The following is a 24,035-nucleotide window of genomic DNA, read 5'->3' on the forward strand; positions in this document are numbered from 1 at the left end:
GCCTCGAAGACACGTCGAGGACAAGGGAAACTATTGGAAGGAGTGTGGTCAGAAGACTGTGAAAGGAGCTTCCAGGAACTAAAGGCCAAGCTTGTAAGTGCTCCCACTCTTGCTTTTGCTGACTTCTCATTGCCCTTCATTTTAGAGGTAGACGCCAGCCACAGTGGGTTGGGAGCCGTGCTGTCGCAGGAGCAGAGTGGACGGGTACGACCAATTGCATATGCCAGCCGCAGCTTGCATGCTGCTGAGAAAAGTTACAGCTCCATGAAACTTGAGATGTTGGCCATGAAGTGGGCCATGACTGAGAAGTTCAAAGAGTACCTGTGGGGCCACCGATGTGTCGTCTGGACTGACAATAACCCATTGAGCCATTTGGACACTGCCAAACTGGGGGCCACGGAGCATCGGTGGGTTGCTGAACTTTCTGCATTTGACTATACAGTCAGGTATCGTCCAGGTCGTGTGAATAAGAATGCTGATGCCCTCTCAAGACAATCAATAAATGAGGACCGAATACAACTACAGCACCGCCTCCCTGGGACAGCCGTTCCAGAAATAATCTGTGAGAGGGCTGGTGGGCTACAGGAGGATGCAGCCCAGTTGGCAATTATTGCCCTTCCATCTCGCAGCAGAGAAGATCTGTGCTTACTTCAAGGAGCTGATCCAGCCATTTCAGCCTTCCTGGACTTTTGGCAGCAACAAAGGGTGCCGAGCCGGGCTGAAAAGGAGCGTTTGGGGCCAGGCGCACGTGGACTTCTGAAACAGTGGGACCGAATTGTCCAGAAGGAAGGCGTCTTGTACCGGCGCACGTGGAGACCAGATGGTGGAGAAGAAGTTTTTCAGGTTCTTCTCCCACAGGAGTTTAAAAACAGAGGTGTTGCAGGAGCTTCATCAACATCATGGCCACCAGGGGGTCGAGAGGACGATTAATGTGGTGAAGCAGAGATGTTTCTGGCCGGGAGTGGACAAAGATGTAAAGGATTGGTGCGAACAGTGTGAGAGGTGTACCCTTGCTAAGAACACCCAGCCAAGAGTTCGAGCCCCTATGGGTCACCTTCTCGCTTCAAGACCAAATCAGCTGTTGGCCATTGATTTCACACTTCTGGAACCAGCCCGTGATGGAAGGGAGCTGGTGATGGTGATGACAGATGTATTTTCAAAGTTCACCCAAGCTGTCCCAACACGTGATCAGAAAGCAACAACTGTGGCAAAGGTTCTGGTTCGTGAGTGGTTCTACCGTTTTGGGGTGCCGGCCCGTATCCACTCGGATCAGGGGAGGAACTTTGAAAGTGTCCTGGTACAACAGCTATGTGAGTTGTATGGAGTGCAGAAGAGTCGCACTACACCCTACCATCCACAGGGAAATGGACAATGTGAAAGGTTCAATCGAACTATGTTCAATCTGCTTCGTTCCCTAGCACCAGAGGAAAAACGAAATTGGCCAGAACATCTCCCACAGCTTGTCTTCTATTACAACACCACTGCCCATCAGTCGACTGGTGAATCACCTCACTTCCTCATGTTTGGACAAGAGCCCCACCTGCCAGTGGACTTTCTGCTTGGCCATCTTCCTGAGCCCACAGGATCTAAAGTTTGTGATTGGGTGGCAGAGCACAGGAGGCGTCTAAATATGGCCATTGACGTTGTTAAAGGCAGAGTGGAGTTGGCAGCCCACAGGAGAAAAGTGAGACATGATGAAAAGGTCACCTGCGAGCCACTGGAAGTTGGGCAAAGAGTGTATCTGCGTGATGTTGGCCCAGGGCGCCGAAAGATCCAGGATGCATGGGGCTCCACGGTGTACCAGGTCGTGAAAGCACCAAGTTCCGACGGTGTGGTCTATTCAATTGCTCCTGTTGACAAGCTCCATCTGGTTAGACAAGTACATCGTACCTCTATAAAGCCTGCCCTGTCGATCACGGAGACCTGCAATGATTGGTCACAGCAGGCACCTGAGGAGAACATTGATGAGGATGATGTGGCGTCTGGATCTTGGTTGGTGCTCCGAGAGACTGGCAGTAATGCAGCCATGCCATTGGTACAAGAACCATCAGATATCCCTACAGTTCGGACGCCTGTTGAAGTGCCACAGTCTCCACAAACCTCTCAAAGCAGTAGGGTTGGGCCTAGAAGATCAACTCGTAAAACTGCTGGAAAACACTCCAATCCCCATCGTCTCCCAGTACCTGCAAGGAATGAAGATAGTGGGGCTGCTGCTTCTCTGATCCCTGGTGCCAGCAGCTTAGCTACAGCCATTTTTCGGCCTTGGTCCTAGACTTTATCGTTGGGCCACCGATCCATAGAGGGGGGGTAGGATGTAACCGGGTGGTCTAGTGGGTGTAAATTCCCACCCGTTTTGGGTCCTTGAACACATCACAGCTCCGTTTCTTTACCTTCACGTCTGCTTTACAGAATTGACAGGCTCATTAGCGTATATAGGCACCAGGTGTGCAAGCAAGCTATGAGAGTCGGCTTAGTTTGGTGTGCAGTAGATTCTTCTGAGCATTGGGAGCCGTGCTGCTACACAGAATTTGGATCTTGGTACTGCGCTGCTGGAAAAGTTTTCATGGAAGCGTCTGCATATATCCCTGTCTGAGGCTGATGAAGGTACATTGTTTTCTTTTATTTCTGTATTTCCTGTATAATGGTCCGCAGACACTTTATTGTTTTTTTTGGTTGTTACAGATTGCTGCTGTTGCTTATTATGCTCTCACCATTGAGACCCCTTTTTTTTGTTATGCTCTTGGTAAAAGGTTTTCTCTGGAGCTAGAGTTGCAGCACGGGCACTACAGAACCAGAACGACCATTTATTTATTTTATTAATAAGCTGATTGGGCGCAGCTCTATAGGACGCAACGTGAGATTCGTGTTCTTCTAAATTAATATAATCTTGTTTGATCTTGTGTGCTACTAACGTGGTTTGCAGTGTTTTCTAGAGTCTCAGATTGCTTCTTCTGTCACGGGTTCTTGTGCCTTATTGGATTTTAAAATAGAATAATAAAGTTGTCTTCCAATTGTAAAATAATCCATAAATAAAATATATAATTTGTATACTAAATCTGTTTCCTCATTTCAAGCCAGACTTACCTAGGTACATTTAATTGGGAGACCCTAGGCTACTTGATACTTTTAGTGGTCTACTAGTTGGTTTAGGGCCACGTCCTCGGTCACAATCCGGGTAATTCCCCCGTGTTACATATGAAAAGTAATAAAATTAACCAGATGGAGGCAGCTGCTGCCTTTCAGAATATTCTGCATATCTGGTGTAAATCACTGCCCTGGCTTCCTGTTTATTTATTATGGTGACTTTCAATAAGACCGTGAACAGTCATCATCATCATCATCATCATCATCATCATCATCATCCTTCTATTTGTTTTAATTACATTTGGATTATCCCCCTTTATGTGACTCTTTAATGTTTATTATTGTTCCCATCCGCTCTCTTTTTTTTTAATTGGTTCTGTTATCAACTATCTTTGATTTTTTTTTCTTTTTATATGAAGCCCTTTGATTTTGTATTTGTTCTGACATTTATTTTGAAAACCGGAACATCTCCTTGTCATCGGTTGTGCTCTGCTAGTGGAAAAAAAAAAAAAAAAAGTGTTGCCCACATTTAGCTAAAATCTTAGCAAAGTTTATCCAGCATACAGCGTGTTGCCGGGACCTCTGGACCTTGACTGCCAACGTCTGTCGTTTAGCAGCTAAGATGGCAGAGCTGCGGCATCGAGGAGCCAAAGACAGCGACCCTCCGTTAGAGCAGCAGCCATCAGAGGACAAGGTAACGTCAGTTAGCCAGGATGCTAACGCTGTTAGCCAGGATGCTAGCACTGTTAGCCGCTTAGCGGGTTGATGTTCCACTGTGGCTGGAAACAAGCATCACCACTCATCCGCTTTAAACAGTCGAGTTCTTTTAAAATGATTTCAGTCGTTTCCTTAACGACCTTATTATCGACAGAGAACATTTTATTAATTCTCATAAGCCATTTTAACTGGTTGTCGCTTCGCTGACTGATGCTCCTGTTTGTCTTTCTGGGCGAAAGCTTCATTAAAAACATGCCTGACCTAAAGTCAGAAGATTGAACTATAAAAAAAATGCGGCATTTGTAGTCACGATAAACATAAAAGCATTAACAAAGAAGATTTTGTATGTATTAAAGGTGTTATTAATGAAGAAACTACATCTTTTGGTTTGCTTTTAAACGTCTTATAGAACGATGGGTAAACGGATGGAGCTGCCAGCCTGTCTGCATCAGTCTGACTGATAGAAACACTTTAAAGCTTTGACAGCATGACGGAAATCAGAATTGAAATACATCAAAAGGATAAGAAAGGATCTGTGTTTATTATGTCCATTTGGATGTGATAAACCTGTTGGTTGCTAATTAGACTCAATAAAGGGGCGTGGCGCTGGGTGGAGCAGGACAAGCACAGAGAACAGCTGAAAGCTGCTAGAAAAATAAACAAGACTGTCCTAAAAACAAACAGCTAAAGGTCGTCCTGACCAGGGAATCATTCAGTAAACATTTATTTCTATCTTCTCTGCGTCTTTATCTGTACTCTGGTCCTACACTCTTAAAGTGCCTAAAAATTAACTGCTATTCTAGTTATTAGAGGAAAACAAAGTTCACTATGTTTTCATGCATTTTCTTTATACCGGATATAAGATTGTAGTTGTATTTATGAATAAAAAATGCTCAAACCTTTTGTTTTTTAGTGAAGATGCACAGATCATTGATTTTGTTCCTCATCTTTACAGATTATCAGTTTTTGCAAAGCTTTGATCGGCTGATTCTGATTTTAGCCAATTTCTGTAAGAACTATAAAAACAAGAAGTACATTTTTCTTCCACTTCTCTGTAATGGTAATTTGAAGTGTTTTAAGATGAGGTTTATTAGTTTTATTTGACATATTTTACTTAAAGAAGCTCCACGGGCATATAAAGTAGACCATCCTCTTCATCAGCCTGCTTCACATTAGTCTTTTCAGTCAGAGACCGATCACGACCCTTACGGAGATCATTCCTGCCTACAGCCATCAGTATCCCCAACAAATCTTTAAAAAAAAAAAAACGAAACATAACTATGATATATGATAAATATGAAATATATATTTATATCCCTTTGGGATGAATGCATTGCTTTAAATTCTTCTTCTTTTTTAAATACTGCCCATAGTTCAGGAGCTGGCTTTCTGCATCTCTGAATCAACAAAAATGTTATGACTTCAAAATTTAGAGCTATGCAACATAAATATTGAGACAAATGTATAACAAATCAACAACTGTGTCTAATGTAATAGTTCTGAAGAAAAAGCACAATTCATTTGACAGATTGTTCATTTGTTAACTCATTTATTATAGCTATACAGGAGTCTTAAATGCTTTTTGGTGTGATGCATCATAAAGTATTTATAACATGTTCACAGAGGTTCTGGTTAGTATGATTGAAGCACTCAGTTAAAAAGTGTTTATTTCCTCTATAGTCAGAAGAGCCTTACTGGGAGTGCAGGACATTCAGAAAAGCTGCAACATTTCCCAATCCAAAGTGTCCCATTACAGACACCACTAACCAATCAAGGGCTATTCTTTTTAGCTATTCTTGGCCTGGTCTACTGAGACCATCAACCACTAAAAAGGTCCTGGTCAACTCTGATGCTGCTGTAGAGTTTGGTTTATATTTGGTCTACTGCGTTAGACATAACACACACGCTGTACTTGTACATTTACAGAAAGCTGTAACAGGAGTTAAAGCTTTCTGTTTTCAGGAGTTAAAGCTTTCGTCTCCTGTTTACCTGTTGATGGTTCAGCATCACTTCTCATGTTAGGTGAAAAAACCAAAAACAGGTTATCTCTCTCAGCAGACATCAAAACCTATGGAAAGATGCCTAATTGGGCTCATATTGCAACTCAATAAATTTTTTTCCATTTGCCCTGCTTTTATTTAAACTGAGCTCTTATTGTAACATGATCTCAGTCTGTGTCTTACTATTTGCTAGTTGTTTATATGAGATGCATTTTGTCAGAATTGTTAATCAACAATTACAGTAGTCTAATTGAGCTTTCCGTTTTAAGTGCTTCTGTCAAATTTTTTCTAGAACCACATGTCACTGCGCCTACAGCTGCAGGTCTGTTGCTTAAAGTAGGATCTACAGACTTTGGACTTCTAGTGAATTAGCTCATGCTTAGACTGAATGGGAAGCGTCTGTGAAAATAATTTCTTCAGTCTTGCAACATTTTCTTTCATCTAAACCGTCCCACTCTAGCTCTTCTGCTGTAATCACTGTCCTGCTGAATAGTGAACCTCTGTCTTAGTCTATAGACCTTTACAGACTCTAACCTCCATAACTGGCATGTATTGAACTTCATCTATCATCCCATATTTCTGATGATCTATCCATCTCTCTGCTTGGGAAAGAAAGCATCAAGAACGTGTGATGTTTCATGCCAGGGAGGAACCGTTTAGCGAGATATGCTGTATTTTAGTAGATCCTCTGTATGTCCTGTAGAATGGTTTGTGCCAACTGTAAACATGTCTACTTCTTGTCACACCTCCATGAAAGGAAAGTCTCCAAAAGATATAAAAAGAAGTGATATTTTTAAACTTAGGGACGATAAATAAAAATTCATAATGATGAAATCCGTCACAATAAATTATGCAATATTTGCACACCCCTCCGAGGTCCTGAGGGTCGGACACACGTTTAACGCTCAACTGTGGGTCTCCACGGAGCTTCTGCACTGGAAAAAAATCTAAATCTAGATAAGTCATTTTTTCTTATAATAAGTGCATTTGTTCTGGATTGAGGAGGTAAAAGAGACATTTTGTCAATGGAACAAGATAATTTACACTTAAGATAAGAAAAAGCAATTGCATTGTCTTATTTCAAGTTCATATTATCTAATTATCTTATTTTAGGAGTAAAAATACTACTTTTTTATTGGCAAACTGTTCCATTTACCTACTGAAATTTAGGGTAAATTGACTTAATTTAAGAATTTTTTACTTATTTCTAGATTGTTTTTCTAGTGTGCTCCCTCTGCTCTGTGGAAATACTGAAACATCAGCATCATGTGGCAATTAATGAATAACGTGCAGTGAGAAATGCTAAGCAAACACATTATATATATTCAACTGCATAGATTCCTTAATTTTGTCTGGGGTTTTTTGTATAAAATGTGCTGTTGTACAAACAGCAGCTTTGAAAAAATATAATTACGCTTCAGAATCAGTATTTAAATTTACACTAAGCTTGATATGACCCAGTTAGATGCTTCCAGATTGATTGAGCTTTATTCGTTAAGGAAGAACACCACTGTGTGCTCTCAGGGTTTGAAAATGCAGCTTTTATTCATAGATTGGTCACTTGAAGGAAAACAAAAGTTGCATCTGCTTTGGAAGGCAGCATGAAAGGGGAGGAGTGTATAAGTGGAAGGGGCTCCTATTTTTAACCCAGGCTTCCTGATGGCAGACATTGTCTCCATAGAAACCAGGACATAGAAAAAGGTTTAGGAATTGTGTATATGTGTGTGTTTTAGTACAAATCTTTGTTGTGTCCTATGCAGGACATTGCATAATGTTATGTGCATTTCATATTTTCCAGCACCTTGGGATTAACCTGAGGTTGAATTCTATTATAAGCCAAACGGGGGAAAAAAATTGGATTTAGGACATGATATAGGGCTTTCCTCTGTGTCTAAAAATATTTCTGTTTCATAACCTGTAACTAGAATGTTCCAGATTAGGTTTTACGGAGGGGGGTTCTTGGCCTGGTCATTTGCTTCCCACACAGAGTCTTAGCCTATTTTGCTAAACGTAGCGTCTTCCTCTGACATGAGGAAACCCATGGAGATCACTGTGCAGCTCAACCCCCCATCATCATTTATTAAAGCTTAAATCTGAACACTTCCCTCCACTAATACTGCACCACATGCTTTTCATAGTATTTGACTATGCATGGCTCTATCTGTTTATACAGTCAGCCTGGTCTATATTTGGTTGTTCACCCTGATTCGAGAAGTCGACAAAATTTAGCGCTTCCTCTGAACACACTGGCCTTCAAATTCATAGAACCTTTCAGTCTATAAAAGACATATTAAGTATCAATTCCTCCAAATGTTTTCACCAGAGAAACATAGATGCCCTTTAAGAGTTAACATCAACTAGCAAACAAGTTTTTTTCCCCCCAGGTCTTCAGCTAATATTGAAGTAAACAAGGGTTTATCGAATCCAAACAGAAGTAATAAACCTCAACATTTTTGTCACAAGGATTTAAAACAAAACTTTATAGAGGGATGTTTACATTTTCATGACGTCTTAAAACTTAGTCCAGCAGTTGACCAAAAAAACATATTGGCAGCAGAAACATCAGCCACGTACTCACGGATAATGTTAAGGGAAATAATGGCACCAGGCTGTTTAGCAGAAAGGCTTCACAACGTAGACATTTACAGGCAGAATTCTGCTAAATGCCTTTGTTTTTTAAAACCAAAAAGGTAAACATTCTTCTCATAGATTTATGGTCTTCATGCCAGAGAATCACACCTTGTCCTGTGTGTTTGTTTGTTTATCAGGGCTCTGACAGCGAGCTGAAGGTAGAGAAAGATGGAGTCTCAGACAACGAGTCCAAGGTGGACTCGGGAGTCCCAGAGGTCCCTGTGCCTCCTGATGACACCCCAGAGGTACTAAACAAGGCGCTGTCTGGACTCTCATCAAGGTACACTCAACGTTGGAGAAAATTACTTTTCCATGCTGTACTGGGTGTGCTCTGTATACTTTATATTTAAAAGTCTCACACTTATTTAGGAGACTAATAAGTAAAAAAAAAAAAAAAAAAAAACATTTAAGTTCTGTGGAAACTTAATAAATGTGTATATCTGTTTAAAACCTGAATGAATAGATCAGCTGAGACAAACATGTCTGTTTTATTTTGTTTTTTTCCGGCAGGTGGAAGAACTGGTGGGTCAGAGGCATCTTAACACTAGCCATGATCTCCTTCTTCTTCTTTATCATCTACCTGGGCCCCATGGTGCTCATGATGATTGTGAGTACAAACAGATACTTCAAATGGAAGTTCTTGAGTCAAAAAAATCAAAAACAGCAGAGGTAATATTCTTAGAAATACTCTTGTTTTCTTCAAACATTATTTGTAAAGCAGCACAATGAAGAACTAGAATTTTAACCCGCTGGAGTCTCAATCAGAGCCTTGCCTATATGAAGCTAACCTGCTGCACAACACAACATTAGCAATATGACTACTAAGTACTTCTAAGCCACTGGGTGGAATCAAATTGTCAAAATATTCTAAACCCAGACCAAAAGATCACAGTTAAGAGTTACTAAGAGTTACAGTTCCCTGTAGGAGGCACCACAGTAGCTGCATTTCCATTAACCATCAAACTGAGCAAATTGTAATTACAAAAACAATTTTGCGAAAATGGAAACACTGCAATTTTGGAGAAACTCATGTTTTTCGCTAAGTTTTAACGCTTCAATGGGATGGTTGTTTTTGGTTACAATGAAATTCTTACATTTTGCCAAATTGCATCAGAAACACTTTTTCGCCTCATTTCGAGTCACACAATCTGCAACTGGACTTTAATGCCTTGGAAAAGACAAAGAAGGGGTCTGAGAGTAGTTAGAGGCTGATAAGGAGACGAAATATTTTTTCACATTTAGTTCACGATGACGAGCGCTAGGGGTGGGTATTGCCAAAGAAGTCACGATTCGATTCGAATCACGATTCACAGGCCACGATGCGATTCTATCACGATGCATCACGATACTTGAATTATTGCGATGCATTGCAATATTTTCTCCTCCATGTTTTGTTTTTGGATGACTCTGCACAGTATCCCGCGGCCGGAAATGCTTGTGACACAAGGCAGCGTGCGTCAACACATTTGCAGCGACATCTACTGGACTGGAAGTTGTATTACACTTGTTTTTGGCTGATGTTTGCCAACCATTCATGCAATTTTATTTATTTTTTAAAATTAATAATCGATACTTGGCGTCAAGAATCGATGCAGTATATCACGAAAATTAGAATCACGATGCATCATCATGACGATTATTTTGCACACCCCTAACGAGCGCGGTAAGCGCTAGAGCCATGGCTGAAGTACAGATATAACTCAGGTTATTACCTCCACCACTGCCATGTTGTCTTGAGGGGAACTAATGCCTGTTGCATCTCTTTTAATCACTTGAAATCACAGATATTTTCTTTCTCTTGATTTATATGTGAGAACAGATCCAGTGTGTTTTGGAGGTGAGGCTGTGATGCAGTCCCTTTGGTAGGAATAAGAGTCGACTATGAAGTTCGCTGCTCTAACTGTAGCAGTTTCTACTGAAGGTCTCTTCCTGTTGAAAGCTAGTTCTGAATAAATCTAGACCAAATTGCATTTACTCGTACTTGCAGCCAAAAACTAAAATAGTATTTAATTGGTTATGTAGTCATATGGAAAATGTTATGTCTTGCATTTGGACACTTTCTGCAGTAAAGGGAACCATTCCTTTCCACTTGCAAAGTAGAAAACGTTGCTGCAAAGTCAACAACTTCATGCAGATTCAAAGACTCAGACTTTCTGTAATGAATAGTTTGAATCGAATTAGACTGTTTCATATTTGATCCATTTTATCTGTGTTGAATCTAATCACAGTTAAATACAGCTGTGATCTCAGCTCAAACTTGTAAATCATTCATCATCTTTTGTCTCATGCAGTGCGCTAAATGTATTGCTTCACCCCCAACACTCAGCCATTCTGTAAAAACACACATGGACAGCTGATGATCTCTTAAACTTTCTCTAGCAAGTAGAATTTGGATGTTTAATCTTTTGCTTCCTTGCTCGGTGTTAAACCACGTTTAAGACGTCCTGCTTTCTGTGATAATTTAATGTAATTTCTTTATTGATTCTTGATTATGGTCTTGTGTGTTTTTCTATTTAAAGTTAAACTTTAGTATGATAATGTAACAAGAAACCTGAAACGGTACCATCTGTAACAACATGCTTCCTGCTTTAGCTTTTCTTTGGAAGTTTTCTTAACGTAAACATTTTGAAGTGAATTTTCATGTGATCTTTAAGGTGATGCTCTGTCTGTGCAGGTCCTTTGTGTTCAGATCAAATGTTTCCATGAAATCATCACCATTGGGTACAGCGTGTACCACTCCTACGACCTTCCCTGGTTCAGGACGCTGAGCTGGTGAGGAGTCCATCTTTTATCGCTGATACGACTGCATGAAAAATAAGCTACTCTGGTTCTCATCTTGTTGTTTAATGTTCATTTTGTTGCAGATTTCCTGAGGTTTGGTTTCTGGCTTCTTGTAGTTTGCTTTTTAGATTTATTTCCTGATATCAGTAATACTAGCAGACTGTGAATCATCAGTTTACTTTTAGCTGTAGTAGTGCACTGTAGTGACAATCAGCCTCTTTCCCACTCAGTTAGCGGGTAAACGTGGGTTTTTTCAACACGGGTTGACCGATTAACCATCCGCACTTGGCTCCCTTCCCATTGGCAAAAAAAGCCGGGTCAAATGCCCGCAGGCTGCCTGGTCTCTGTCCTCCCCCCACTGCTGTGTGTCTGGTGACACCATCATGATGGCTTAGTGTTGATGATGTCACCAGTGTGGCAGAAATTAGAAAAGTAAAAAGTGGAGAGCAACATGGAAGGGTGCTAGCGTCCAGTAAGTGTTCTTTTTTTCCTTTATTGTATCGTTCTTTGGTCCCCCTGAAAACGCTTTCAGCGTTCTGCGGCATGTTTATCAAATATAAACAGACTTGTGTTTTTGTTTTTCGTGTCCTGTTTTGCCAATAAAGCTCTGGGATTAGATGTCCCAGAGCTGGATGATAGCCCAACAGATTTGCTTTCACAAGAACACTATCCTGACTGTTGCCTTAAGGTTCCGCTTCTGGGAACTTTATCGAAAATAATTTTGGGAGTAAAATCATTTACAACAGAAAGAGAGGTGAGAAAGAAAGAGGAGATACGAACTAAGGGGACAGAGAGAGAAAAAAAGAGTGCATGAAAAAAGAGAAAATTAAACAAAACAGCAAAACTAGACAACAGAGGACATGTACACTCCTAGAAGTCTGCTTCCACACCAGTATGAGATGAAAGGAACAGGAAACAGAAAGAATAACGGCAAAAAGAAGACAACAGACAACCAAAGTTAACATAAAGAAAAAGCTTCAAAAGCAGCGGGTATCCCTTAGATATCATTCTCTGCGGAAGAAAAAACCTATGATGATTACACAATGTGTAATCATCATAGGGTGGTATATATCTGTAGCACAAGCTTAGTATTTAATATCAGGGTGTATCTGTTAAGACCTGGAACCAAACTCCAATGGTATGTATGGATGGGCATGCTTGTGTATGAAGGATTTACAAAGCTTCTTCAGAAGGAAAATATGCTTAATGGAAGGTGTGAGCGGACCCAGTCATGCCCTACGGGGCCCAGGATCACTGAAGAGGCAACACGAGGCCCAGATATCCAGACGAACCCCAGATCACTGGGACACTAGGAGGGCAGAAATAGGGACAGCCAAACCTACATGAGAAGGGCAGATGAGAGCACCAGGAGCCCAAACCCAAAGGGGCCCAGTTGTGACTGGCCGACCCCAGTGGCAATCAGGGTGCACCGCTGTATGCAGTTCGGAGCCGAGCTGTTTAAAGGTGATATTAACCCGGGTCATTCGCCAAGTTGTTTAACATGGGTCACTGAGCCATTCCCACTACTATAAAAGACGATTATTTCCCCCAAGGTTTAAACGGGTTTTTCAGCCAGTGGGAAAGGGGTGTTATTAATTCCACAAGCCTGAAAAAAACTCTGCAAAAAATGAAAGCTATAGCAGACTACATATGTGAACTCTTGTCTGATTAGCAGGCCTCCAGAGGGTTCCATATCTAAATTTACTTTATCTTTCTGCCCTACAGGTACTTCCTGCTGTGTGTGAACTACTTCTTCTATGGTGAGACGGTGACGGATTACTTCTTTACACTGGTGCAGAGAGAAGAGCCGCTTCGCATTCTCAGCAAATACCATCGCTTCATCTCCTTTGCGCTCTACCTCACAGGTAGGTGCATCCAGAGGAGAGGCTAAAAGAGATACATGTCCATGTTAAAGTTTTCCTTCAAGAGGTTCTATTACATTATTCTTGGTTATATTGGAAAATCTAGAGGTGATATCAATCAATCAATGGGCCTTTCAAGAAAAAAACAAGTGATTTAAACTCACCAGTAAGTGCCTGATTACACCTGGCAGAAAACTTAATACCACATTTTAAAAGATGTTCTTTGTTTCTGCATGGAGTTTGCATGTTCTCCCTGAGCATGCGGGGGTTCTCTCTGGGTACTCTGGCTTCCTCCCACAGTCCAAAAACATTATTGTTAGGTTAATTGGCTTCTTTAAATTCCCCTTAGGTGTGATTGTGTGTGTGAATGGTTGTTTGTCTCCATGTTGCTCTGCGACAGACCGGCGACCTGTCCAGGATGTACCCCGCCTCTTGCTGCTGGAGATAGGCACCAGCATCCCTTGCAACACCGCTTGGGATAAGCGGGATAGAAAATGGATGGATTAGTCAGATTATTTTGTTGATTAGTTGACTTATCAAATGATTATTTTGTATTAATTACAAATTTAGAAAATTTATTAGTACATTACAACTAACATTCTAACACCAATTTGACCTCAATCAACATGCAAGCTAAAAACAAGAAAATGAATGAATAATCATAGGTTTTACTATGATTATTCATTCATTTTCTTGTTTTTAGCTGAATTAAAAAATGTTTGTGTTAGAAAAGTAAAACTAAGTTTGTTATATAATGCATGATTTTCTGAACCTCGGTGGATCTTGGCCATTGTTGTTTTTTTTCTGTGGGCTAGGTTGTTTAAGAAGCTCATGCTTAACAGCGGCGCTGCTTTGATTTGCTTGTTCAACTGTACACAGCCTAAAATTCTGTGACTTTGTGGCTTTGTTTTCTGCGAAATGCTCCGCTACCTTTAATTTGTGGTCTCGCTTTCCCGCCAACTGTAGGTCGGTCCCGCCTTGTTGCTGTTCCTCCTTTTCTTTTACAAAACTACTCTCCTCTGTCCATTGCATCTGCTGCTCCCTTTGGGAGAAGATAATACAGGAAAACACCTCTCTAAAGTTGCTGTTGCAACAGTCACATTGCTGGCCAAGAAAAATGACTGTTACACTCTTTATATGTAAAATATATGATGGTGATTATTTAACAAATTTATTTTAACATTTTTTATTGTTGAAATTATCAGTAATGTTGACTAATATTGAGAGACATTATTATAAAGTGGAAGGATAATGACTTCTGATCCAAATCTGAAAAGAGAGGTATGCCTCTGATTAATTGCACAAAGTAAACTTTAAGTAAAATTGTCCCAATGGAATAACACTTTTTTTTTTTTTAATAAGAAAAAATATCAATTCACTTATAAAAATGCAGTATGAATAATCATTTAATTTTAGGGGCCAAATTACTATTTTGAGCCCTGCTCCTATGAAGGGAAAATACTTAATTTCAAGAGATGTACGTTAACTGGCTGATGAAAATTAAGAATGTGAAGATATGAGCGATGGTGGACCATGGTTGTTTCTTTCACTGTTCAAACTGTCATGTCTGCTTCCTGAGCTGCAGAATGTCAGTTAGTAACTCAGCAGTACTACAGTTTCCTAAAGGCACCGCACACAGGATGTGGGGAGGAAGGAAGGAAGCACCCTGACCCTTTTTTTCTTCCTATGTCTAAGTGTGACGGTAAAACTGAAGGCCCGGCTGTCTCCTATGACTTGATGCAGAGAACTTCTGACCTAACCCTCCGTTCTTCTTCTTCTAAGCTTTTAAATGAGTCTAGAAGGGAAGTTTCTTCTCACAAATTTAGCCTTCACTATTATTACCTTGATCTATTTTTAGATCTAGTGAATGATGCTGTTTGTCCGTCTTTACTTTCTGGCTTCCTGTTCCGACATCAGTCATGGAAAACAAAAGCTGAGGTCCTACTGCTTCTGCAGCACAGTGCCTTGAAATAGGTCAGGCTAAATTTAGCTGGAATTCAGTTTAAACACAGGTGATCTTGTCTGTGAATGATTTAATCTCAGCCAGTGAACCCGTGGTAATTTATTTTCTCATACATGGCTCTGCTCCTGTAGGTTTCTGCATGTTTGTGCTGAGTTTGGTGAAGAAACATTACCGTCTTCAGTTCTACATGGTGAGTGGCTGCCTCGCCTCCTTCCTGCCATCCTCCCTGATTACTGTTATTGAGGAGACCAGCTGTCTGAACAAATAAACAGAAGCAGAAGAATGATTTCAGCCCTAGTTAGTCCAAAAATGTTGACCAGAAGCTGGTATATTTTGTTGTGAAATAACATTCATATAGTTTTACATTAATGAAATTTAAGCTAGTAGCACTAGGAATGTATGAATAATATTGAGCTTGTATGAATCCATCCCAAGCGCCACAGTTCGGTCCAGATTCTGGTTTTCAGAGCTGCCTCTGTTCTCTCCACAGTTTGGTTGGACCCATGTGACTCTGCTAATTGTAGTGACCCAGTCCCACCTCATCATTCACAACCTGTTTGAGGGGATGATCTGGTGAGTCCTTCACTCTGTTCTGATACACTGTGGATGGAGCTAAAAGCCAGAGCCACTGCATGCCGTCTCAGCCAATTTACAAACTCATCTCATTTTTTTTTCTCCCCCACTATAAGGTTATATCTCTGAAACCTAATTAAGATGATACATTCTCTGCTTTTCTTTAAATAGGTTCATTGTTCCCATTTCCTGTGTGATCTGCAACGACATCATGGCCTACATGTTTGGTTTCTTCTTCGGCCGCACCCCACTCATTAAGGTTGTAAAGAAACATTAGTAATGAAGAATGTTGATCTTTTTTTCTGTGTTTCAGTCAAAAACAAGTAGTTGCACTAGAATCGACTGAAATGTCTGATTTGTATGTGTTGCAGCTGTCCCCTAAGAAGACCTGGGAAGGGTTTATTGGTGGCTTATTTGCCACCATTGTCTTTGGCATCATGGTAAGACATGTTTTTAATGAAATAGAACAGAGTCGTCCTTTTTAAAGATCATGTTTGTTGGATAAATTCAGCGGGTCCTTATGCTCCTTTCAGCTGTCCTACGTCATGGCTGGATGCCGCTATTTCGTTTGTCCTGTGGAGTTTAACAACGATTCCAACAGTTTCCAGGTGGACTGTGAGCCTTCGGAGCTGTTTCAGCTCCAGGAATACACTCTGCCAGGAGTCCTGGAGTCTGTCACTGGATGGGTATGACCTATTATTTCCTCGTCTATCATTCTTAAAACGAGCAACACAAAGTTGTTACAAACATGTCCAGTTTTTATCCTCCTTTTACAAATCTACCTTGGAATAGAAGAAAATCCATTTATTGTCCCTCAATGGGGAAATTGTCGTACTTTCATCAATAATTGACTCCATTGAGCAAAGTTAAATCTTAAATTCATAAAGTTATTTTTATCTCAACAACACATCGGTTTTCAGTGCTTCATATTTCTATGGCCATAGTGTTGACACTTGTTGAACAGTTGGGGGCTTGGTAATGTCAGGAGCAGTTAACAGTGAAGGGACGTCAACAAACATTTGATCAGGTTTCCATACAGCTGGGTGCTCATGTTATATATTTGTAGGTCATGACGGGCAAACTGATGCCAATCTGGTTAATGCTGAAACCTGCCTGACATCCAAGCAAATCATGAGGTCAGCCAGGACAGACGGCATCGAGACATGGTCATAGCTTTTCAAAGTTACACCTGTTCTGCAGGCTGACTGGAACTGATTGCTGTGTTGGAGCTCCAACTCTGAGTTTTTTTTTTATAATAGTGAGCAAACCTGAGGTGAACAATGCAGGATTTCCTGAAAAGTAGCCAATCACAGGGGTTACGACCTCCGGTAGGTCTGGCTATCAAAGTGACAACACTTAAAATGAGCGAACAGAAACAGGAGGAGGGAACCAGTGCGACGTGGACATCAAACCACATTTCCACACAGAAGGAACAAACACATGTGGGTGTGTTGTTCTTGTATCATCCAGCACACAAATGCTGCTGTACTGCTGGTACAAATCTTTGCAACTTAATAAGTTCTGTTTAGATTGATTGATTGATTGATTGACCTTATTGATCTCACAGTGGAGAAATTTACACAGTAAATATGCTTAAATAATCAAAGGAGGAGAAGAAGGTACATGTGATGTATACAGTGCGTCCACTAATGACAGCATTTTTTTTTAAATATATATATATATATATTTATGTAGTAGGATTTTTATACAGTATTATTGCCCATCAGGTTTACATGGGTATTTATATATTTTATTTATGCAAGTGTGTAAAATATGTGTCGTCTTGTCTCCACAGACCACAGTCCGTCTTTATCCATTCCAGATCCACAGCATCGCTCTCTCCTCTTTCGCCTCCATTGTGGGACCCTTTGGTGGCTTTTTTGCCAGCGGCTTCAAGAGAGCGTTTAAGATCAAGGTAGGAAGGAGACCTCAAAGACACCAGGAAGCTTTCAGCATCTAAACAGACCACCTCATAAATGTTGGTTTGATTTTCCTCGTCAGGACTTTGCCAACACTATCCCAGGACATGGAGGCATTATGGATAGATTTGACTGCCAGTACCTAATGGCTACATTCGTTAATGTCTACATTGCCAGCTTCATCAGGTAAACCCTCACGCCAGTATAAATGCTTTCTAACTACTTAAAGTGTTGAACACACCTCATATCCAGAGAAGTTAAAAAATGTCTGAAAACACAGTGAAGTGCTGATGCTTTCACTTTCAATCCTTGGCAGCTCATCGTTTTAAGATGTTAAACCAGTTTTTGGTGTACAGATGCACATATTAAAGTATGAAGGTTAATTGGACCTAGTTGCTCACTCTTTTTTAAAATATTTCTTTAGTTTATTAAGGTGTAGACATTTGGTTGCAGTTTTCTTTCCTCTGCACTGTGGGACACCATTGTTCTTTTAATTTTTCTGATTCAGATTTGTTGTTTAGTTTCGGCTAAGCAACTTAAATCCTCTCATGATGCAGCTGACAAACAGATGGACTCACATTTGACTATAATCCTTCGCTGTACAAAAGAGGTCTGGGTTGATTTAAATTTGCAGGGAGGTGCTGTGGCTTCAAAACAAGCCCAGTTCCTCACACCTCTACCACCGTGCTTGACAGTTTGGGTAAGATAATTGTCCTATGCTGTGGGTTTCCACCAAGTCTGACTTTTTTGTTGTTATTTTGGTCGAACAGATTTACTGTTGTCTCTGTCCAAAAGAGAAAGGTGCATTTTCTTTTTGGAGGGAAATGACTTCCTACCTGCTGATATTCATCACAAGCAATTCATCTGCTCTTGTACATTTTAGCAGTTAGCATGCTAACTGAGGCCTGTTAGTTTCTTGAATTTGCTAACTCTGACTGCGAGATACATTTGCTGGTGAATCCGATCCTGGTTAAGATTTTACAGCTTTCTAAAATGATTCAATGTTAAAGGAACAATGAGTTCTTGGTTATCATGAGCTGATATCGCCTCACCTGTCAAATCCACTGGCTTTATAATGGCTGTAACTTATTTTTTCTACAAACTAATTCTTTTTTTATTTATTTGTTTTTTGTGTATTTTGTCAGAATAATTATTGATCTTGTTTTTTTGTTGTTGTTACAATGTAGTAAAAATCCAAACATGCATAGTCTGGCCTTACATGTGAAATCATAGAGCTGATGGAGGGTGCGTTTACTTTCTTTGTAAAACTCTGATCTGATGAGAAATTTTTATTGTTCCCATTTCTATCAGTGTTCTGAATAATTTGATAAATAAACTGCCATAAGAATAACAAATTAATAACTAATAAACAGGATCCCAGTTTACCGAAAACATAGATGAGCAGCAAATACAGTGAAATTCTTGAGGTTATTGATCAGAATAAAAAAAAAAAAACTCTGCATTTCTCCTTTATCAGCCATTTTTATTTTCACTATTAATACTAATATTTACTTATCTCTCCACCGGTTTTTTGCACCTACTGCTGATCAGCATAAAGGATAATGCACTAATTGGACTGTGCCTGCTGTTTGGCACATTTCATGTTAAATGGCTGTATGTACATAGCTCCTTTTCAAGACCAAAGCACCTTACACTAGATTCAGTCATTCTCCCATTCTGCACACTCTCTCACACCCATTCATTAAATAATTTTTGCTCGGCCAATTATTAGATCAGCTTTACAGGTGCTGTCGAGTTTGCATGTTTTTTTTATACAGACAAGTCCTAAGTAGATCAGGGAAGCTAATGTGAAAATTAAGCTAATTTCTTTAAGCTCCAGAACAATAACAATAACAGCAATGTCTTTCTTAATATTTAAGAGGAAAGACTCTGATTAAGGGTTGTTTAACATTTAATGAATTTACTTTTTAACAAGAAAAAACCCTCAAGCATCCTTTTGTTTGGATTGATAATGACAATTAGATATTGGCCTTAGAAGAGACTTCACACTGTGTGGAAAAGAGAGCCGTCTGTGCTACACACTTCAGCAGTTAAACAAGATTAGTGAGCGTTTCTTAACATAGGTGACATTTGTAGAAATTTAAGGTGCTCTCCTCTAAATGTCAAAGTTATTTACGGTACTTAGTGTCTGTTAGCCAAGCTAGCTTTCAATTATTTGTACCTCTCTGCTCCAAACACTGTTAATACATTCAAGGTTTAGTTTTGTTTTTGTTTGTTTTTTAGTTTTTAGTGCTTAGCAAAGCAGCGTTGATGCACACTACATGCCCACAAGTCTGTCTGTTAACTCTACTGCCTGTTCTTAATCTATTAGGTAAAATCTCCCAGAATAGTAACTTTGGGTTTGGGGTTTATGGTTGGTTAAAAAAAAAGGAATTGCAGCTTCCACTCTGATTTATTCCAAAGGTGTTTTATGACGTTAAATTCAGGAAGGTTGCATTTCTTCATATAAAACTTTTTACACATGGAAGTGATTGGAACATCCGAATGACCTTAGGTAGTATCAGGTCAAACCAGACCCTCAGTTCCACATTTGGGTAAGTTTTGTGGTGAATGGAACTGGATCGCTTCAGTAAATCAGTTAAAATTATTTACCTCTACTGATGTAATTCAAAGGGTAATTCTGGCGCCACAGAACGTCTGGAATCTTTTCCAAAAGATTTTAAATCTATTCATGCTTCTTCTGACCCCATTTTCAACACAACACTGAAACTTCTTCAGATGAATGCTGTTGCTACTGGCAACTGTTCAAACATATTTATTAAAAGCTCTCTGATTTCTTTTATTCAGTTTTATTTTATTTTTTTTCAGTACATTTTGTACCCTGATTATTCATCTTTGCTGTCTATTTGACATGTTGACATTTCCTAGTAAAGAAAAGCCCCCTCGCCTCCTTTAGGTTTATCTTTGATTCATGTTTTGTTTCCTCTTAGGGGCCCCAACCCCAGCAAGGTGATCCAGCAGCTCCTGGCCCTCCGACCAGACCAGCAGCTCTACATCTTCAACTCCCTGAAGGCTCATCTGACAGAGAAGGGCTTGCTGCCAGCTGTGGAGGCTTAGATCCCCGGCCCCCCACAGAGAGCAGCACTCGGGGTGAGGGGCTCCGGGGTCCTTCAACCCTCTGCGCTCTCACAGAATCAGTTTATTTATGAACAAGGAAAACCTAGAAAAAAACGTTCAGCTTTGGTTCATTCCAGTTGGATTTGTTTGGAGCGTTTTGTGTTTCTGTGTCTGTCTGCTTGGTGAATCCTGTTCCGGACCCCCATGTTTCCAGATTTACTGGGTGTGTTACTGCTCAGTCCCTCATTACCAGTACAGCCCAGTTATTGTTTTTCTGATTTCAGCAACACTGTTAAACTAAATTTTGGTTGGATGTATATTTCTGCTCGTTTACGCTGTATCCTCAAAAATGTTGGTTCAGGTGTGTTCATGTTTTATTGTATGCTGTTTTTCTTTTTGTTTTGTTTTTTATCTAAAGCTGTTAACACACTGTAATCTTACCGCAGCGTCACCCTCCCACATTATTCTGGTTTTTCACTTTTTTTGTTTGTGATGCTATTTATACAGAGATGGTTTTATATTTCTTATGTTCTAGTGAATCTTAACGCTGTCTGTTGTGTTCAGGCGGTTATGCACATTTTTGTGTCCGTTCGTTTCAGAAGCTCTATTACTCGGCCAATTTATCACCGTTACATCATCAATTAGTGCCGTGAATTTAATTTAAACATTTGAGTCAGATAAATGCCTCAACAGCCTTCTGTGAGCAGATTGAGTTCACCAAAAAATCCGTCTGAAGGCTAGCAACCGACCTCTCACCTGTTTCATAGTGTCCGTCATTCCTCCTAGTATTATTTTAGTGCAGCTGACTTACTGTTTGATCTGATGGGTGGGATGGTAAATGATTCCTGCACTGCCATTGCTTTTCATGTTGATGGTCCTGCAGCTTCATGAAGGTCGTACACTGAACCGCTGTAGTAATGTTGGACCCGGGCAAATCTGTTCATGTTGCACTTTTGCCAATACCGTTAAATGTTTTTGTGCGTAAAATTGTTCATTCCTCAAGATTTAAGGTTTTGTTTTTTTATTCCAAGTGTGATTTGTTAGTAAAGCATAAGCTTAAGCTTTTGTGGTGTTTTTTTTTTTTTTTTCTGGTTTAAAGATGTTCACCGTTGTGTTAATTTTTTTTAATGATTGATGCTGATATTCCACTTCGTGTGTTTATGCAGTTGTTTTTATTATATATATATATCTATATATATATAGATATATATATAGATATAGATATACAGTGGGGCAAAAAAGTATTTAGTCAGCCACCAATAGTGCACGTTCTCCCGCTTAAACAGATGAGAGAGGCCGGTAATTTTCATCATAGATATACCTCAACTATGAGAGACAAAATGAGAAAAAAAAAAATCCAGAAAATCACATTGTCTGACTTTTAAAGAATTTATTTCCAAAATATGGTGGAAAATAAGTATTTGGTCAATAACAAAAGTTCATCTCAATACTTTGTTATATACCCTTTGTTGGCAATGACAGAGATCAAACGTTTTCTGTAAGTCTTCACAAGGTTTTCACACACTGTTGCTGGTATTTTGGCCCATTCCTCCATGCAGATCTCCTCTAGAGCAGTGATGTTCTGGGGCTGTCGCTGGGCAACACGGACTTTCAACTCCCTCCAAAGATTTTCTATGGGGTTGAGATCTGGAGACTGGCTAGGCCACTCCAGGACCTTGAAATGCTTCTTACGAAGCCACTCCTTCGTTACCCGGGCGGTGTGTTTGGGATCATTGTCATGCTGAAAGACCCAGCCACGTTTCATCTTCAATGCCCTTGCTGATGGAAGGAGGTTTTCACTCAAAATTTGACGATACATGGCCCCATTCATTCTTTCCTTCACACGGATCAGTCATCCTGGTCCCTTAGCAGAAAAACAGCCCCAAAGCATTCTGTTTCCACCCCCATGCTTCACTGTAGGTATGGTGTTCTTTGGGTGTAACTCAGCATTCTCTCTCCTCCAAACACGACGAGTAGAGTTTTTACCAAAAAGTTCTATTTTGGTTTCATCTGACCATATGATATTCTCCCAGTCATCGTCTGGATCATCCAAATGCTCTCTAGCAAACTTAGGACGGGCCTTGACATGTACTGGCTTAAGTAGGGGGACACGTCTGGCACTGCAGGATTTGAGTCCCTGGCGGCGTAGTGTGTTACTGATGGTAGCCTTTGTTACTTTGGTCCCAGCTCTCTGCAGGTCATTCACTAGGTCCCCCCGTGTGGTTCTGGGATTTTTACTCACCGTTCTTGTGATCATTTTGACCCCACGGGGTGAGATCTTGCGTGGAGCCCCAGATCGAGGAAGAGTTTCAGTGGTCTTTTATGTTTTCCATTTTCTAATAATTGATCCCTCAGTTGATTTCTTCACACCAAGCTGTTTACCTATTGCAGATTCAGACTTCCCAGCCTGGTGCAGGTCTATCATTTTGTTTCGGGTGTCCTTTGACAGCTCTCTAGTTTTGGCCATGGTGGAGTTTAGAGTGTGACTGTTTGAGGTTGTGGACAGGTGTCTTTTATACTGATAACGGGTTCAAACAGGTGCCATTAATGAAGGTAACAAGTGGAGGACAGAGGAGCCTCTTACAGAAGAAGTTACAGGTCTGTGAGAGCCAGAAATCTTGCTTGTTTGTAACTGACCAAATACTTATTTTCCACCATATTTTGCAAATAATTTCTTTAAAAATCAGACAATGTGATTTTCTGGATTTTTTTTTCTCATTTTGTCTCTCATAGTTGAGGTATATCTATGATGAAAATTACTGGCCTCTCTCATATTTTTAAGTGGGAGAACTTGCACTATTGGTGGCTGACTAAATACTTTTTTGCCCCACTGTATATATAAAATTTAGTTCTTACCTGAGTTCTTTCAATGTTTCTGGCCTTTTAATGTCTGCTCAGTAGTAGAGCTGCCCTAAGATGCTGATGTTAGCCATTAGCCAACTGATTATTTAGCATTCTGCTACCTGGAATCATGTAAAGCTGTTAATTTGAGAAATATTCCCCTTGAATATTTATCTAATTTCCAAAAATCAGACATTTGGGGAATGAAAGCATTCATAGGCTGAGAGGTTTATTACCCTCAGAGTTCGCTTGTCTCTGAGACTGAATGGAACTGATTGCTCCAGCAGCCGACCCCTCTGACCGCCCTGTGGGTCCGACTGTAGCCGCTGTATTGATAACAGGCTGTGGTGTAAGGAATTTAAAAATGGTTTCTTTTTGGATAAGCACAGCAACACTTTGGGGCGAAATCCATCCGCCTTTTTAAAAATATCAGCTTAATATTATCAGCCAGTCATTTATTGGCTTTCCTATGATTTCTGAAACTTTTAACATAGTTTTTGTTGTTTTTTATTTACTTTTTTTTTCACTTTTTCCATTTGGATTTTTTTTTTTTTATCAGAATTTTACAAACTTTCTAAGATGGTGA

General features: G+C 40.1%; 1 protein-coding gene across 1 annotated transcript; it reads left to right on the top strand.

Moving 5' to 3' along the window:
• The first annotated feature begins 3,558 nt into the window (after window positions 1-3,558).
• On the top strand, window positions 3,559-21,673 carry cds2 (CDP-diacylglycerol synthase (phosphatidate cytidylyltransferase) 2). The gene is made up of 13 exons (XM_038303654.1): window positions 3,559-3,778; window positions 8,570-8,712; window positions 8,943-9,039; window positions 11,107-11,204; window positions 12,939-13,078; window positions 15,170-15,228; window positions 15,529-15,611; window positions 15,783-15,870; window positions 15,983-16,051; window positions 16,145-16,297; window positions 17,407-17,526; window positions 17,613-17,716; window positions 20,482-21,673. The coding sequence occupies exons 1-13, from the start codon at window positions 3,707-3,709 to the stop codon at window positions 20,606-20,608; spliced, it is 1,353 nt and encodes a 450-aa protein (XP_038159582.1). The 5' UTR covers window positions 3,559-3,706; the 3' UTR covers window positions 20,609-21,673.
• The last annotated feature ends 2,362 nt before the right edge of the window (window positions 21,674-24,035 follow it).

This window comes from Cyprinodon tularosa, unplaced genomic scaffold (genome assembly GCF_016077235.1).
Source record: "Cyprinodon tularosa strain WSP-4 unplaced genomic scaffold, ASM1607723v1 ctg515, whole genome shotgun sequence".
Taxonomy (NCBI): domain Eukaryota; kingdom Metazoa; phylum Chordata; class Actinopteri; order Cyprinodontiformes; family Cyprinodontidae; genus Cyprinodon; species Cyprinodon tularosa.

Bases quoted from the DNA above. Each gene is read 5' to 3' on its own strand.
- cds2 (XM_038303654.1), top strand. From the start codon at position 3,707: ATGGCAGAGCTGCGGCATCGAGGAGCCAAAGACAGCGACCCTCCGTTA. The intron at 13,079-15,169 runs GTAGGTGCATCC...CTGCTCCTGTAG, and splicing joins CTTTGCGCTCTACCTCACAG to GTTTCTGCATGTTTGTGCTG. The intron at 15,229-15,528 runs GTGAGTGGCTGC...TTCTCTCCACAG, and splicing joins ACCGTCTTCAGTTCTACATG to TTTGGTTGGACCCATGTGAC.